Source organism: Glandiceps talaboti, chromosome 9 (assembly GCF_964340395.1).
Source record: "Glandiceps talaboti chromosome 9, keGlaTala1.1, whole genome shotgun sequence".
In the NCBI taxonomy this organism is placed as follows: Eukaryota; Metazoa; Hemichordata; class Enteropneusta; family Spengelidae; genus Glandiceps; species Glandiceps talaboti.
Genome location: NC_135557.1, coordinates 11,709,562 through 11,726,045, shown reverse-complemented (window position 1 = coordinate 11,726,045; position 16,484 = coordinate 11,709,562). Strand labels below are relative to the sequence as shown.

At 34.6% G+C, this 16,484-nt stretch overlaps 2 protein-coding genes and 1 long non-coding RNA gene across 7 annotated transcripts in view; all 3 read right to left on the bottom strand.

Annotated features, from left to right (window-relative positions):
• LOC144440379 (tyrosine-protein kinase SRK3-like) overlaps positions 1–484 on the bottom strand; it is an 8,651-nt gene extending 8,167 nt beyond the window's left edge. The window contains exon 1 of the mRNA XM_078129749.1: positions 322–484. Within this exon, the coding sequence (XP_077985875.1) occupies positions 322–379 (58 nt within the window). The 5' untranslated portion in view covers positions 380–484. The remainder of the gene's footprint in view (positions 1–321) is intronic.
• On the bottom strand, positions 391–1,776 carry LOC144439811 (uncharacterized). Its single transcript, XR_013481149.1, has 3 exons — positions 1,545–1,776; positions 472–636; positions 391–425 (listed from the first exon to the last, which is right to left on the bottom strand). It is a non-coding gene; the product is annotated as an uncharacterized LOC144439811 (long non-coding RNA).
• Positions 1,777–4,997: 3,221 nt separating this feature from the next.
• Positions 4,998–16,484, bottom strand: part of LOC144440274 (nephrin-like) — a 55,528-nt gene continuing 44,041 nt past the window's right edge. For 4 of the 5 annotated variants that reach the window (XM_078129615.1, XM_078129616.1, XM_078129617.1 and 1 more), the window contains 11 exons: positions 15,934–16,278; positions 15,004–15,333; positions 13,535–13,819; positions 12,800–13,072; positions 12,028–12,168; positions 11,106–11,127; positions 10,146–10,225; positions 9,911–9,982; positions 9,424–9,510; positions 8,743–9,239; positions 4,998–6,947 (listed from right to left, as the gene is read on the bottom strand). In XM_078129615.1, coding sequence (XP_077985741.1) covers positions 6,756–6,947; positions 8,743–9,239; positions 9,424–9,510; positions 9,911–9,982; positions 10,146–10,225; positions 11,106–11,127; positions 12,028–12,168; positions 12,800–13,072; positions 13,535–13,819; positions 15,004–15,333; positions 15,934–16,278 — 2,324 coding nt within the window. In that variant the 3' untranslated portion in view covers positions 4,998–6,755. The remainder of the gene's footprint in view (positions 6,948–8,742; positions 9,240–9,423; positions 9,511–9,910; positions 9,983–10,145; positions 10,226–11,105; positions 11,128–12,027; positions 12,169–12,799; positions 13,073–13,534; positions 13,820–15,003; positions 15,334–15,933; positions 16,279–16,484) is intronic. The other variant, XM_078129618.1, reaches the window with a different exon arrangement.

The following is a 16,484-nucleotide window of genomic DNA, read 5'->3' as shown; positions in this document are numbered from 1 at the left end:
ACCTCTCTCTCTCTCTCCCTCTCTCTATCTATCCCCCCTCTCTCTCTCCATCTCTCTCTCTCTCCCCCTCTCTCTCTATCTCTCTCTATCTATCTATCTATCTCTCCCCCCACTCTATCTCTATCTATATCTCCTCTCTCTCTCTCTGTATATATATATATATATATATATATATATATATATATATATATATATATATATATATATATATATATATATATATATATATATATATATATAAGAGCAAGCAGAGATAGACTGAGACTTAGAATGTCATATGCATATCACACAGGTTGCATCTATAATTATAAAGTTACCTACAGGAAACCGAGAGATGAATGACCACACGTTCACGGCCATCGCATATCCAGGTCCCCATGTCACGTTTGGTCACAGATGGAATAAACAAGTTATACTCCCCGTTGCTAACGTTACCAGTGATTTGACAGAAATCATCAGACGGCAGACTACAGTTTGTGATTGGTAGACAGTTTAGTGGACGATGGTCCTTAGACCATTGAGGTGCATCACAAGGTGCGTTCTTTGCTGTAGATGCATTGCAGTTCAGAGTTATATTTGCGCCTTCTCCCACGGTCCAATCTGAATGAACATCTTCCAAAGTAACTACAGTGTATACTGAAAAAAAATAAAACTGTACATATAATAGGGCAAACAATAGGCAATACTAAATGTAACCTTTTAACTGATAATGAAAGTTCGTATTTTTATTTACACAGAATCAACTGCACAGTGTTGAAAATGAAAGCAATGTCTCGTATATACAACGTCAGACGTTCAAATCCTTTTCGATGAAGGGTCGCTTATTGTTGTACGGGGTCAACCAATTTGTGACAACTGGTTACAAGTTTAGTTTTTATTGTTTGTTAACCAGTAACACTAAAATCAGAAACAAAAAAATGATTTCGTCAAGTCATGTTATAATTTGTTTCCTATACAAAAAAAAAGAATTTTGTCAAATAATGTACTAGTATACACAACTGTTGATAATATGAAAAAGGGGTGAGGTTCTAGTTTATATATGCAAACGTGTATGTTTGTTTACTGATAAGTACTTGTCTTTCCTCGGCTGATCGTGAGGGTTTCAGTTATGGTTCTGATCAGTTTCGATTCAGAATCGTTATGGTTTTCATGAAGTTTCTCGTGTTCCAAAGATATTATATATACGTATACATATATATATATCTTGTACTTGAAATGCTGTTCTCTGATTTAGTCTGAATCGATCATTTCAGGTGAACACGATTCTCTAAACAGTGACACCATACTGATTTATAAATTCCTAAGACGTTCACCAGCGCGTAAAAAAAAATCAATACTCACCAAGGAAGAGTATGAATGGCTGCAATAAGGTAGAAGCCATCGTTGCTTGTGAACTCGTCTAGTTTCGTCTGATTAAGTACAAAACACTACCTTTCGAGAACAGTGCAAAGTTTGGTTTCAGAAATGTGTTACGGATATTAGGACTTTGTTACCCGGAATTACGCAAACGCCCCCACCGGTACTATCACCTACATTGACCTTACCTGTATCACCTATACCCTGGAATGTCAGCCAATAGAACCTCTTCATAATAATTATTCTACTATGCCTATTACAACGCAGTGTGGAGTTACACCCTGGCCTGCATTAAATAGTAATGAACTTGATTGAAATGTGTGAGCAAGTGACACAAGTTTGTACAACAATACCGACCTTAGATGACCCAGCATCACCCTGATTACGCCATTGTTCAAGTCTAAATATTGTAGCTTCTGTTTTTACGGTTTGTTTGAAAGTATCTTACAGTATGTATGTATGTATGTATGTATGTATGTATGTATGTATGTATGTATGTATGTATGTATGTATGTATGTATGTATGTATGTATGTATGTATGCATGCATGCATGCATGCATGCATGCTTGTATGTATGTATGTATGTATGTATGTATGTATGTATGTATGTATGTATGTATGTATGTATGTGTGTGTGTGTGTGTGTGTGTGTGTGTGTGTGTGTGTGTGCGTGCGTGCGTGCGTGCGTGTGTGTGTGTATGTATGTATGTATGTATGTATGTATGTATGTATGTATGTATGTATGTATGTATGTATGTATGCATGCATGTATGCGTGCATGCAGGCATATATATATATATATATATATATATATATATATATATATATATATATATATATATATATATATATATACAAAAATACATTGGCTGTTGAAGTGCGCCACTTACGGTAGAAATGTCACAGGAATATTGCTTAGCAACCTTTAAACTATTCCATAAGCTATTATATATGTGTTAGTATGTTGTTGTATTTGTGTTCACATTTGTGGGGTGGTGTAGAATTTGCTAGTCATTCCAATACCGTGTGTAGTCATATATATGAGTTTCTTGACATTTTGTTTTGTGACGTAACGAAACCAAATCCGATGAGTCAGAGTACAAAGTTAAAGGAAATCGGGGTGGGAAAATTACAGGTTTCTGTCATTGACAAGTGAAGTCTTGAATTATGTGTGTGTGTCCTTGACATCATGTCATTATATTGATATAGGTGATCACTACACCTACCAAGCAGCACAAACTGGGTTTTTACGCTTTTTACTCGAGTAAAGGTATTTCTATTGATACAACCCAACATGCTTCTACACGTTTTTGTCAGTAAGGCGTCTATATAATTATAATAAACAGGTTTCTTGTATTTTCAGAAAAGCTACAAGGAATATACTTGGCATTTTATTATTTATGCAGTAAATTCTGCATTCGTTATACGTTTCTATGTACCAAAATACCACTATACCATGTCATCGCCAATGAGTTTCATATACACCTACACAATCATAACAACAGATAGAAGGTAAATTGTTTGAATTCCAAGTGTCTGACAAACACAGAGTGTTTCCAGCCACTGAAGTAGTTTTGACATATAATCTCGTTTGCTATCCAAACGACCTTCTTATACATATGTTTACAGACTTCCAAGGTAACCGATCAGAATGCTGTTCAAACACTATTTTGTACCGGACATTAAATGAAAACAATCTATCACGTTCTACACGTATACACATGGTACGATTATGTCACATACGGGGGATAATGCATGATGGAGGAAGTACGGTGAACGAAGCTATGATGTGTGATATTGTGTTTTATTTTTAGATCCAGGTAAAATAATTCCCCAGTTCTACCACAGTTGGCCTGATGTGAACTCTGCTTGTGACGTTACCATTCATTACCCTGGGTTAATATAGTGACCTCAACGCCGATAAATACTGTTACTTTGTTTTAACAGACACCGTCCTTTAATTTTCTGTTACGAGAGCTGCTGGTGTGTGGTTCACTGGGTCTAAGTTGACAACATTGTAGAATTGTGTGTAGAAATGACTTGTTTACACTGTGTGCATGTAGTAGAGCAGCTGTGCCTGATAGCGTCTCCGTGTTAATGGTTTATAGTGTCACCCTGTGCTTATCCCCTCGTGACATTTGCTAACATTCCATTTTGAATATAAAACATCTCCAAATACACGTTTTATAAAACATCATATTTGGAGAGGTATATACATTTCTAACAAACTGCATCTAGTTGTACTGTTAATAATCTGACATTTTGAAAACGTTTGTATTGCCAGCTATGCAAAGTACCTAATGGCTGACCTTGACCAGATAAAACATAGCTGATAGACAGGGCGCGAAAACTTGTTTGTTCCGATTATAGTTTACCTACATAAGTCCTTGTTAGTGATATCCAGGCCGTTTGACCTACAGGCAATTAATCTGGTTTTAGAAGGACAAAAATAGATTATAACATGCCACGGTACTGTCCGCCTTGTAACAACACACTGGAGGGAGGGTCTGACTATTGGTGCATTTCTGTAATGTCAATATCCCCGTTTGATCTGATTTGTACATATTTACTAAAATGAGACAAATGGACTGTTGTCATACAAACCTAAGTTGATGTACTAAATCCACGACTTCATATGTAAGGATTAGAATTGATTAATGAGCTACTAAATTGGGTGCATCTATATACCGGAGAACAATGTATTTATTTAAAAAAAATGAACGGTACAGTCATCTCTGTTTCTAATGAATTATTCATGGTAAATCCAATCTAATGGTACACCCATTCACGAATTGATCAGAGCAAACACTGGATGAATTATTCCGTATTCGTGTCTGTTTGTAATATATATCCAGTTACGTGTGCAGGTTTTTGAAAAGTGGGACGGTGTCACGGGTTTCTGAGTATTCGTCCGTGTCCATTTACCGTTAACACTTAATTGTGTTCATTTCCAGTGAATTGATTACGTGTTCACCTGTTTTCCTGACCTCTCACACTGAAAACTAGATCGATTCAATGACCAGAATTACCCCCCTGTTACCATTACCCGAGACTAACTCTGTCCTGTTGTCACCAATGTTTTCAAAGTTGCTTTCTGCTCGCATATCCGTTTCATGTAATGAACCATCCGGAAAAAAAATTCCGTTTCTAGAGTTGAAAGCATTTGTGGTTAATCAGACCGATGAAATCAGACAAAAATATAGCTGTAACATTGTGTGCATGTACAAACAACATGACCAGGAAAATAAGTATAATTCAACGAATTATTGTTCCTGTTTGCATTTCAATGTCGTATGTATGTATGTATGTATGTATGTATGTATGTATGTATGTATATATGTATGTATGTATGTATGTATGTATGTATGTATGTATGTGTGTGTGTGTGTGTGTGTATGTATGTATGTATGTATGTATGTATGTATGTATGTATGTATGTGTGTCTATCTATCTGCATGCCTGTCTGTCTGTGTCTATATGCATTGCATGTATATGTATATATGTGTGTATGTACGTCCGTACGTGAGTTCGTGGTGGGTGGGTGGGTGTGTGTGTACGTACGTGTGTGCGTGTATATTTCACAATAACCAAATACACAAAATATTGAGATTAAGAAAAAGTGATCGAATAGCTCTTTAATAAAAATTATCGATATAAAAACGAAATTAGAAATGGTACGATATTCGCATCTGCAAATATTTGATTTTACATAAAAAAAATAATTGCAACACAATAAAATGACAATCTTTCTTCAATTATTCAATTAAAATATTAATGCATGATATAAAATTACCATTTATAGGGACATTGTGATATTTTTATAATGCATATTTTTTTCTTACTCAAATGAACAGTCAGAATAATCTAAAATACTGCAGTTTTATAAGACAGTGTGATCATTAGTACTCAGAGAGATGTGATAGGTATACAGAGTAGTTGTTTCTGTATACATTTATGGCTAATAATGATTTGGCATTGTACGGTCTTAATACATGATGAATGAAGGTTCACATTATGTAATAAAAAATAAACCACTATATTTCAAAATTGTACAAAGCGATGCATGAAAAATCATTGTTTTTATTGCAAATATAAGCTTTTATTTTTAATGTTAGTGTACTTTTTTTTCGTGTATTGCTTTGCAAAAACAGAGTTGACAAAATATTCAAACAAAGTAGTAGGAAAAATACTATCTCGTATAGGCAATATAAAATGGGATTTCAGTTACATTTCAAAATAGCGACTAATACCAGGCACTAATGCGAGAATTATTTTAATACTTGTTATGTGGGTGTTATTTTTTGCGGGATATCAAATGCCACGGTACGCAAGCTGAGTACTCGACCTAGCCAGTATTTTACTGTCACAGTGTTTGAATTGTGTGACCTATGCCTCAGTTGTCAATGTTTACTCTACTTAACACACCGTTTTGCCATTTTGGTATAGTCACAAGTCTTCTTTAACATGGAATACAATCTCCAAATCTACTCAACTTTTAAAGTTTCGGAGGAAATAACAACAATGCCAATTTTTGTGAATTCAATGTGTGGGAGTTGTTTAACCGTTTTCCGTCATCGTTTGACTGTGAAATGTATTTTTGTAAAAATGACCTCATTTCAAATAACAGTGACTCACACCCTGTGAAACTAAAAGAAAATGGTTAACTATTAACCTGAAACAGCCTTGCCGTAGCATGCAGTGACATGCAAGGAACTGTCCAAGTATGAGTAAACACACACACTGCATTATAGTTATGCAGATGAAATTCAACTCAGAGAGTATCTATTACAGACGGCCAGCCATCTTGAAAATTAACACAGCACAAATCTTGCATCTGCAACTAATATCAAGGTCCATGAAACAACAATAAAAAAGTCAAAAACTAAAATATAACAACAATAAGTGTACTTTTGTTTACAAATGGCTGTGTGATAGTCTACAGAAGACCACAGTTTTTGTGTGTTTTTCGTTTTAAAAAAAAAATATATATTTTATTGTATTTTTTTAATTTTTTTTTAATTTTCATTCTAGTCTGCCTAAAAAGTAAAATGAACGATATAATCCAAATAATGTTCTTTTAACCGCTAATCCTAAAGATGACAATAATACAATAAAAATGGTCCAAACACAACAACATTAACAACAGTGCAAATATACATAAAGTCTCTTAAAAATTGAGACCAGTAGACAGCTCATCTATAAAAAAGAAGCAAAAAGGGCAGAAGTTATTGTTCTGGGAAATATCAAGACTTTAGTCTTGTTGTAGACATAATATAGTCATTATGAGTTCTGTTATATCATGATGTATTCATAATATGAAAATAATATTTTCCATGAAGGCACGTGTTTGTTGTATAACTCATTTTTTTTTACCGTGACACCACCACAACGAATCGCTCTATTTTGCTGATGACTTTTTATTCTTCTCTCGTTCCCTGCGCAATTTTTCAGTTTTAGCAATATCGATTGTTGCATATTCAGTAGGAGGTTCTTCTGCTTCCGTTCTCCTTGGATCATTCCTCTCTGAACTCATCTCTTTTTTGATCAGATCTAGATCAGCGTAGACTAAACCTTCTACATTGGCCGCACGCTGTAGACAAATTAAAACAAAAAATAAACAATTATAACATGTAATAAAAGATGAGAACGAAGGCATATCATTAACCAAATAAAGAAACCTAATAAATCCTTGCAATGTTAATTAAATTGTCCTTAATTAACATAAAAACCATTATGTTACCAAATGTCATTTTTAATTATTATGCCAAATATACTGCTGATCACCTGAGCTTGGCGATCTTAATGTAGCAGTAGACAACTTGTATGTCTACATAAACAAACAAATAAATAAATAAACAAATAAACAAAAAACAGACAGACATACAGTCAGGCAGACAGACAGACAAACAAACAGACAAACAAACAAACAAACAAACAAACAAACAAAAACAAAAAAAACGGACAGACAGACAGACAGACATACAGATAGATAGACAGACAGACAAACAGACAGACAGACAGACAGACAGACAGACAGACAGACAGACAGACAAACACAGAAACAAACAGAGTTGTCGCAGTGGGGACTGTTAATTATAGCTAGCACCCCTTGTTGTTATGGCTTCTAACTATCAGACGTAATAGAACCCATAATACAGCAGGGACCAAGTTTGAATTCCTTGACTACACTCATTATGTGTAACCATTCCTCTGACAATACTGCAATCTCTATTGAACTATTGAATAACATTTCATATTTAACACATATGAAATATATACTAAAACAAACTTATGCTGTGCTCTGCCAGATTAAAACCATGTCAGGAATAATATCAATACAAATACTATAATTTATTCGCATCAGATATATATTGGTGTACCGGGTGTTATAGCAAGTGCAGGCTAGATCACGTGATAAATGACCCGCTCTCTTGTACCATGTATACATAGCACAGTTACACATCAGTTGCTATTATTATTAGTCACAGTTGACTACCTTCCATGGTATAGCAAAGTAATGTGTTTTCACTGGTCTGATATACTTTGGCTGACGATTGTAACATATAGCAATAGCAATGTGCCAATGAAAAATTTGACACGATGACGTCACGAGACCGAAACCAAATGAGTCATACTTAAAAGCGAAAGAAAACAGCTGCAACATTTTAAACGGACGATACATATGACTACATTCAATACAATTATTGATTTATGTTGTTCCATATTTCCAGGAATTTCAATTGCAATTTAATGTATTTTTTTTTGTAACTTGGCAGTTTATCAGGTGTCTCCTATTAATCTGTTTAGACTGTTTCGTTGATAGTTTCAAATGTAGACAGGGTTGTGTTATACAACGTCAGACATATACAGACTGCTAATCAAGCGTGTTAATATATGTCTAACACGCCACTATAGTGTTATTCCTGTAGTGTGTGTACATATTGGCATGTCGTTTCGTTGAGTCATACTCAGTCTCCACCTGAGCAGCTGCAGTGGTGACTAAGCATGCCATATTTAACACACTGTCCACAGTGTAATGCTGGTACTGAAGTGTTTACTATACTTATTTATCTAATCACCTTTCTCCTAGGTTTGCCTACAGTGAACTAATGAGCGTGTTTGACCTTACCTGACCTCTAACACTGAAAACTATATCGATTCAATGACCAGCTTTGCCCTCTGCTATTATAACCAGAGGTTAACTCTGTCCTTTTGTCAACATTGGTGTCTATCTGATTGCTCGTATTTCCGTTCCATGTACCTTTAGAGTGGTGACGATCAAATATACAGCTGATCATGACCTACCATAAGTTAAATATTACCTTTTGCCCAAATTGTGTCCCAGGGAATTTTAAAATTTATCATACCAAGATAATGCTTCTTACCTTCTTTTTTGGTAACGGTAATGGCATTCCATCCTTTCCGGTATCTGATACAGATGAATCTGCCCCATTTGTATGTTTCCTTCTACCAATATTGGTATATTCAGAATTGTCATTTAGATTGTCAGGCAAATTCTCATATTCGTCCTCTGGTGGGAGCATATCAGCATCCAGTTCGTACTCAAGCTCCCTGTCTCGATCACTGAGCAGACGATTCTCACGAACATTCTCATACTGTTTTCGTTTATTTCTCCCACTTTTCTTTGGGGGTTTTGTAGACCCCTCTTTTAGATTCGGAGACCTTAGTGGGATTGGTTCTTGGAGAAGTTCGTATGGTCCCTCATATGTTGGTATTTGTGCTCTAGTTCGAGGTGTATTTGTGTACGTTGGTTCGACGAGAAGGTTGCGACGGTTGGTGTTATTTGCTGGGTTACGAGGTTCTATAATCGGAGGTGTCTCTTCTTGTGTACGAGGTATATTGATGTACTTGGATTCTTCATCTGGAAAGAATACAAGGATATAACATGGTATTAAACACAGTGTTTCATAAATATTTTATAAATTTAACAACCTGTTGAAAGTAGAATGAAACTAGAATGAAGTAAATCATACAGTATAATATCAAACATTGGCAGTAATGCACTTCTATTAATATGAAATATGAAGATATGTAATTTAACTTACCAATACGAGGTGAGAGGAAGGGTGGTTCGGCTGTTGCTGCAGCATCACGTGGAACGTTTTCATAGATAGTGACCTGCCCTTCGGGATCTGAATGTACAGTAAGAAATAAACATTACCACCAGTAAAAAGAAACATACAATGTACAATGCAATATGATGACAGACAGACAGACAGGCATGCATTCATGCATGAATGAATGAATACAGATAGACAGACAGACAGCTAGACATACATACATACGTACATACGTACGTACATACATATTATACATTTATTTATTTATTAATCATCCATGGCCAACAGGAGGAAAGTTCAGTGTTAATGAGGAGGAAACCGGAGTACCCGGGGAAAACCTGCGTTGTTCGATAGAGTCAAACTGAACGACACTCTTCTTACTTACAGTGTGGTAAATTTAATCAAACCCAGAATACATACATACATACATACATACATACATACATACATACATACATACATACATACATACCTGGCAATGTTATATAATCTCCATTTTGTCGTCTATTTGACCTTTTGTTTACAACTGCATACGTCGGTACGTCTTTATATAGAATATATAAAAGGTAAATAATAATACTAATATTATAGGGACACATATTTGATCAGTATCTATAAATAGCACATTGAAATTGACTAATGACATTTCAAAATGAATGCATGTGAGTAATGAAATGTTCCTGACAGAAAAATTATTAGTCAATTACCTGTATTTTCTTGTGTCTCAGGATGAATCTCCCGGAGAGGGACTGCTTCTTCTTGTCTTGTTAAAAACAGCGGAAAATGTCTTGATATAAATTATGTACATGTATATTTAGTTTGACACTTGATAAACTCAGCACCATTTTAAGTATCTGACTATATTTACGTACCAACCAGTAATAGCAAAGCCGTATCAGAATTATTCCTGCCTTTATTGCAGTTGTATTGATTGCTGCTATCAAATTACGTTTGAGGTTGGGTTGTTATAACATAGGACATTGGTAACATAGTAACATAATCAACTTTGAAATCGTGTAAAGAAAGCCAGCTGAACCATTTGTCATCACAGTGTCCTTGACATATATTGTGATGACAGCGACTACATTTCCGTAACTATTTTCCCATAATCCCATGCAAAAAATCTCACAAAAGACATTTAACTGTGGTATGCTTTCTTTACAGTATTTCAAAGTTGAATACGTTATGAAGGTGTTATGCCATCGCCCAAAGTCATATGTAAGTTGATAATAAAAAAGTACGAATGTACTAAAGACAAAATAAACGTAGACTTTCCCTTTAATGCAAATACAAACATAAAACCTTCCCCTACCCCTTACTTCCACCACAACCACCACCACAGAGAACGCTGCGACCGCCACAGCAGCAGAAGTACTAGCACTAGCCACTTTCACAACCGTGGCTGCCACCACCACCAGTGCCACTACAAATCACCACCTATCAATCACCACTATTACAATTTCAATAACAGCTAATACATCGTCAATTGAGCATGGGATCTGGTTAGATGCAATTTCGTTGATCATTCCTTTATGAAATGTGTTAGATCAATAAAGGCTGCATTAAATGTTATATAAGGAATTGCATTATCATCTCAGTATAAATATATTGTTGTTTTGGCAATCCATGGTATATTACATATAGACATTGAAAGGGTTTTCACTTACGAGTGTGTAGATACATTGTCACCTGTAATCAATGGATAAACATGAATAATAACGAGAAACTAATTCAAGATGTAAATTCATGTAAATGAGAATATATATATATATATATATATATATATATATATGAATATGTATGTATAAGTATATGTATTTACACACACACACACACACACACTCACACACACACACACACACACACACACACACACACACACACACACACACACACATATATATATATATATATATATATATATATATATATATATATATATATATATATATATATATAACTCGGTGAGTATCAATCTGCTAAGACAGTGCTCTATACCGCAGTCTGATGATCGCACTATGCGTGAAACTCCGAGTTACAACAAAGAAAGAGTTCCAGAAGTACAAAACTATATATATATATATATATATATATATATATATATATATATATATATATATATATATATATATATATATATATATATATACATATATATATATATATATATATGAATATGTATGTATAAGTATATGTATTTACACACACATATATATATGTATATATATATATATATATATATATATATATATATATATATATATATATATATATATATATATATATATATATACATATATATTACTAATGTGATTGAATGTAATGTAGCTGCATAGTTAACTCTTTAAAATCAAAACTTTACAAGTCATACACTATTTCTCAATGAGTAATATTATCATGACTATCGAAATGTATGGTTCGAGATATACCATCAAATGAAGAAATCCGAATATTATCAAAAGCTTCATGTGTCAAGAGTAAACAAATCAAACCTGGGCAAACGTTTAATATCCAGGAGTCTTACTATAGTTGATGGCGAAAATACAAGAGCATTGCAACGAATGTGCATACAAATTATCATATACTTACGTCTTCTCTTGTTATTATTATTCTTACGGCGAAGCATGAATATGAGTAGAAGTGGAACCATGGCAATTACTAAGATTACACCGGTGACTATCGCAATAGCAATTGTACTGTCACTTTTACGAGATATAGTACTAGGTGAATCTGAAAGAAAAAAATAGAATAGGAATCTCTTGGAGCAATATTATGTATGTATATATGTATGTATGTATGTATGTATGTATGTATGTATGTATGTATGTATGTATGCATGTGTGTGTGTATGTGTGTATGTATGTATGTATGTATGCATGTATGTGTGTATGTATATATGTATGTATGTATGTATGTATGTATGTATGTATGTATGTATGTATGTATGTGTGTGTGTATGTGTGTATGTATGTATGTATGCATGTATGTGTGTATGTATATATGTATGTATGTATGTATGTATGTATGTATGTATGTATGTATGTGTGTGTATGTATGTATGTATGTATGTATGTATGTGTGTGTGTGTATGTATGTATGTATGTATGTATGTATGTATATGTGGGTGTGTGTATGTATGTATGTATGTATGTATGTATGTATGTATGTATGTATGTATGTATGTATGTGTGTGTGTGTATGTATGTATGTATGTATGTATGTATGTATGTATGTATGTATGTGTGTGTATGTGTGTATGTATGCATGTATGTATGTATGTATGTATGTATGTATGTATGTATGTGTGTGTGTGTGTACACTTGGGCCTATGTTAAATTTAATCTTTGAATAAGAACTCTACCTGATGTGGTAGTTGTGATTGTGTTACTTCTGTGATCTCCTAGTCGGTTTGCACTGATCACTGTTATTTGATAAGCCGTTCCTGGTTTTAAATTTGTAAGTGTCGTGTTTACATCTGTCGTATTTTCCGTTCTATAGGTAACGCCAGTTAGCACTTCTTTATACTCTACGTAGAAGGTCTGCGGTTCACCTCCATCGAAACCTGGTTTCCACATAACAATCCCGGCATTATCAGCGACTGAAATGTTTGTGATCGATGCTGGTGTTGGACGAGCTGTATGAACAGAGAAGGGAACGAACTGATCATTGCACAAATGTATACCTGCGTTAAATATATATGTATAAATGGAAAATAGCAAGTGAGCAACAACTAGACCCGAACTCTCAATTCGACATGCATTCCTTTACTCCTTCAATCCTTCACGACTTCACTCGCTCGCTCACTCACTCACTCACTGACTCATTCACTCACTCATCCACTCTCCCACCAACCTAGCCACCCAGCCACTCAACAGACCGACCCATCCTCCCATACATAAACCCTGCTTCTTTTCTTTATACCAATATATATATATATATATATATATATATATATATATATATATATATATATATATATATATATATATATATATTTATCATACCAACATGTGCCTACCAATCTACCCCTACCTTCTACGCAACTATCCACTCTCGCCAAGTGAAACTAATTTAGTATGATATTGTGAATATTTACATTTTCCTTGTAAAGTGATGTACACTGTTGCACTTCCGAGATGATTTTTAGCCTTGCATGTGTACTTTCCATAGTCACCAGCTGATACGTTGTACAATATCAATGTGTTGGTCTGAAGAACACCATTAGTTTCCTCCTCAGATGTCATGAGAACGCCTCCTTTCGGATCATACCATGTGACGGTCGGATAAGGATTGCTTCTTACTTGGCATGTAAACTTTGCCATTCCACCACTATTAGCAGTCGTTACATTGTTTCTTGATTCATTTACAGTAAAGGGAATATCTGTAATATAAGTTTAAATTAACTACAAATCGACAAAAAGACCAAATGATCTAGAAAACTCAAGTGTTAGGAATGTAAGTAGCAAAGAAGCTGGTTACTTTTCTTAGAGGAAGGAAACACACACATTGCTAGTTTTTAAAGGCCTTATATACGTATAAATGCATGAGATACACTACCTCTTTTTCAAAATGAACTACCATAAAGGTATGATACACACACACACACACACACACACACACACACACACACACACATATATATATATATATATATATATATATATATATATATATATATATATATATATATATATATATATATATATATATATATATATATATATATACCATTGTACTGTTTAAAAGTGAGAAACAATATTACCACGTTTGCAATCCAGAGGCAAAACACTAACGTATGATTTTAATACAGATAAGAACTTGCCATTTTGATTACATGGCACGTAAATGGGGACAAGCAGTTATTGACACAATCACTTGGTCTTAGCTCGCAAATGCAATTAAATAATGTACAACTGATGACGTCAGAGTGTGGACAAATGTAACCTGTTACAAACAGGGAAAGTAAACACATTAATTGGATTAATAACACTTGGCATAGTGTGTTGGAACTGTATATAATTATATTACATTCCATCGTTTGTTAGTTGTATGGCCTATTTACATGTACATGAATTGCCAGGGGTACTGGAGATTTGTTTGTAAAGAAACTATTTATGTGAAGTGGCCATACAAGTGTCATTACCAAATGATGGAATGTAATACAAGTCTCTGTACTTCCAACCTGCTGTGCCAACTGTTATTAATCCAAATCAGTTTTTTACTTTCCTTGTTTATAACAGGTTCTGTTCGTCCACGGTCTGATGTATCCAGTTGTATGAAGATCAGTGAGACTGGTTGCAAGGTTCCATTTTGAGATACAATAAAGATAATGTACAAGCATCCCTTACATATTGTTTTCTCTGTATCTGTTAGTGATGACAAAATAAAGGCAAATGTAACAAAATCCACACCAGACACTATGTTTATCTGTTATCGTTATTTTGTCTATCTCAACTAAAACGTTGTGCCTGATAAATAGTTTAATATAGCATTTGCAAGCTAACATCAAATCTCCTATCTAGACTTGACAAGAAGGTTGTCAGTAAGCACTACAACATTACTTACAGTGAACATCCAAAGTAACTGTATTAGATATAGATCCCTCCTCGGGAAATCTATTATTGATGGCTTCACACGAATATTCTGCACCATGGTGCTGTGGTGTTAAGTAGATTGACTGGTTCTGCAAGGTTCTTAAACCACCGAAGAAGTAACTGATATATTCTGTTTTAGGTGAAGAAGAGATCTTCCCATGCCACCGAATTTCAGCTGCCGGGTTACTACTGCATGAAGTACAACTTAACATCAACACAGAGTTCGCCGTGTAAGTTCGGGGTTCAACGCCATCATTTATGCGCAGCTTGGTTGAACAACCTTCCGGATACTTTGGAGGGACTACAAGTTTAAGTGAGAGATGCACAGTTGTCAAATTCAAATTAAAGGTCAACTCGATAGTTCTGTGTTCATAATTATAACCCAATTTACTGTAGCGTCGATTTTTATTAGAATCTCTACAGTAAAACTATTTTAACTAGTGTGCTTCTAAAACAATATTTGTATCGAGAAATCCTCTTCTGGTTTTGATATTGTAGTTGCATGAATAATATTGCTTCTCCAAACATTATAAAAGTTCGACAACCTTCTTTTTGCTTTCTTCTTTTGTTGTTGAGACATTTCCCTTGCAATTTATATAGTTACAAACACATACTTGGTCTTGGTGGTTTCACGTTGTTCTTTTCAAGAGGGTAGACAGGGTATAGTTGCTTAGTTTATAAATTAGCATTCCAAATGGCCACTTTAAAGCTTTAGGTCGTTCTCGCATATAAAGAAATGCAAATAAAAGCAGCGTCACACGTGATTCCCTTTAGTGAACGACGCAGCTTTTTGTGTCTTGAAGTGATATTCATGCATGATCTTTAACAAATTGGGTATTATAGTTTTGTATACGTATAACGAAATAAAACAGTGTATGTATATATTATAAATACTACTTACAATATATCTCACATGACAAATTATTCGAGGTAATTTCTCGTTGAGGATCAACTTTAGCGTTTAGTGCTGTACACATTACCCGTGCACCGTTGTGACTTGCACTCGTTGTTAATTCCAGTCTTTGCTTTGACACTTTGCCGTTGTACGGACCAATACTTGTATCATCTATTTCTAAGAGTCTTATCCATTCCATAGCTTTATTCAGTCTTTCCCCGTTCATGTACCAATAAATAGTTGCTGCAGGATTACTTGATTCGACGATACATAAAAACGATAGATTGTCACCAGAATTGACGGCGGTGTCACCAACACGTGTCAGCGCGACATCGTCAGCGGACGGTATGACTAGGAGACAGGAAGAGGCCACATCATCAAATAAGAGACAAGAAAATAGACAAAGTGGACGAGAGAGAGAGACAGACAGAGACAGACAGACAGACAGACAGACAGACAGACAGACAGACAGGCATACAGAGAGAGAGAGAGAGAGAACCCAAAAACAAAGAGTAAAAGAGAGAGATATATATAGTGGATATTTCAGAGCCAAATAT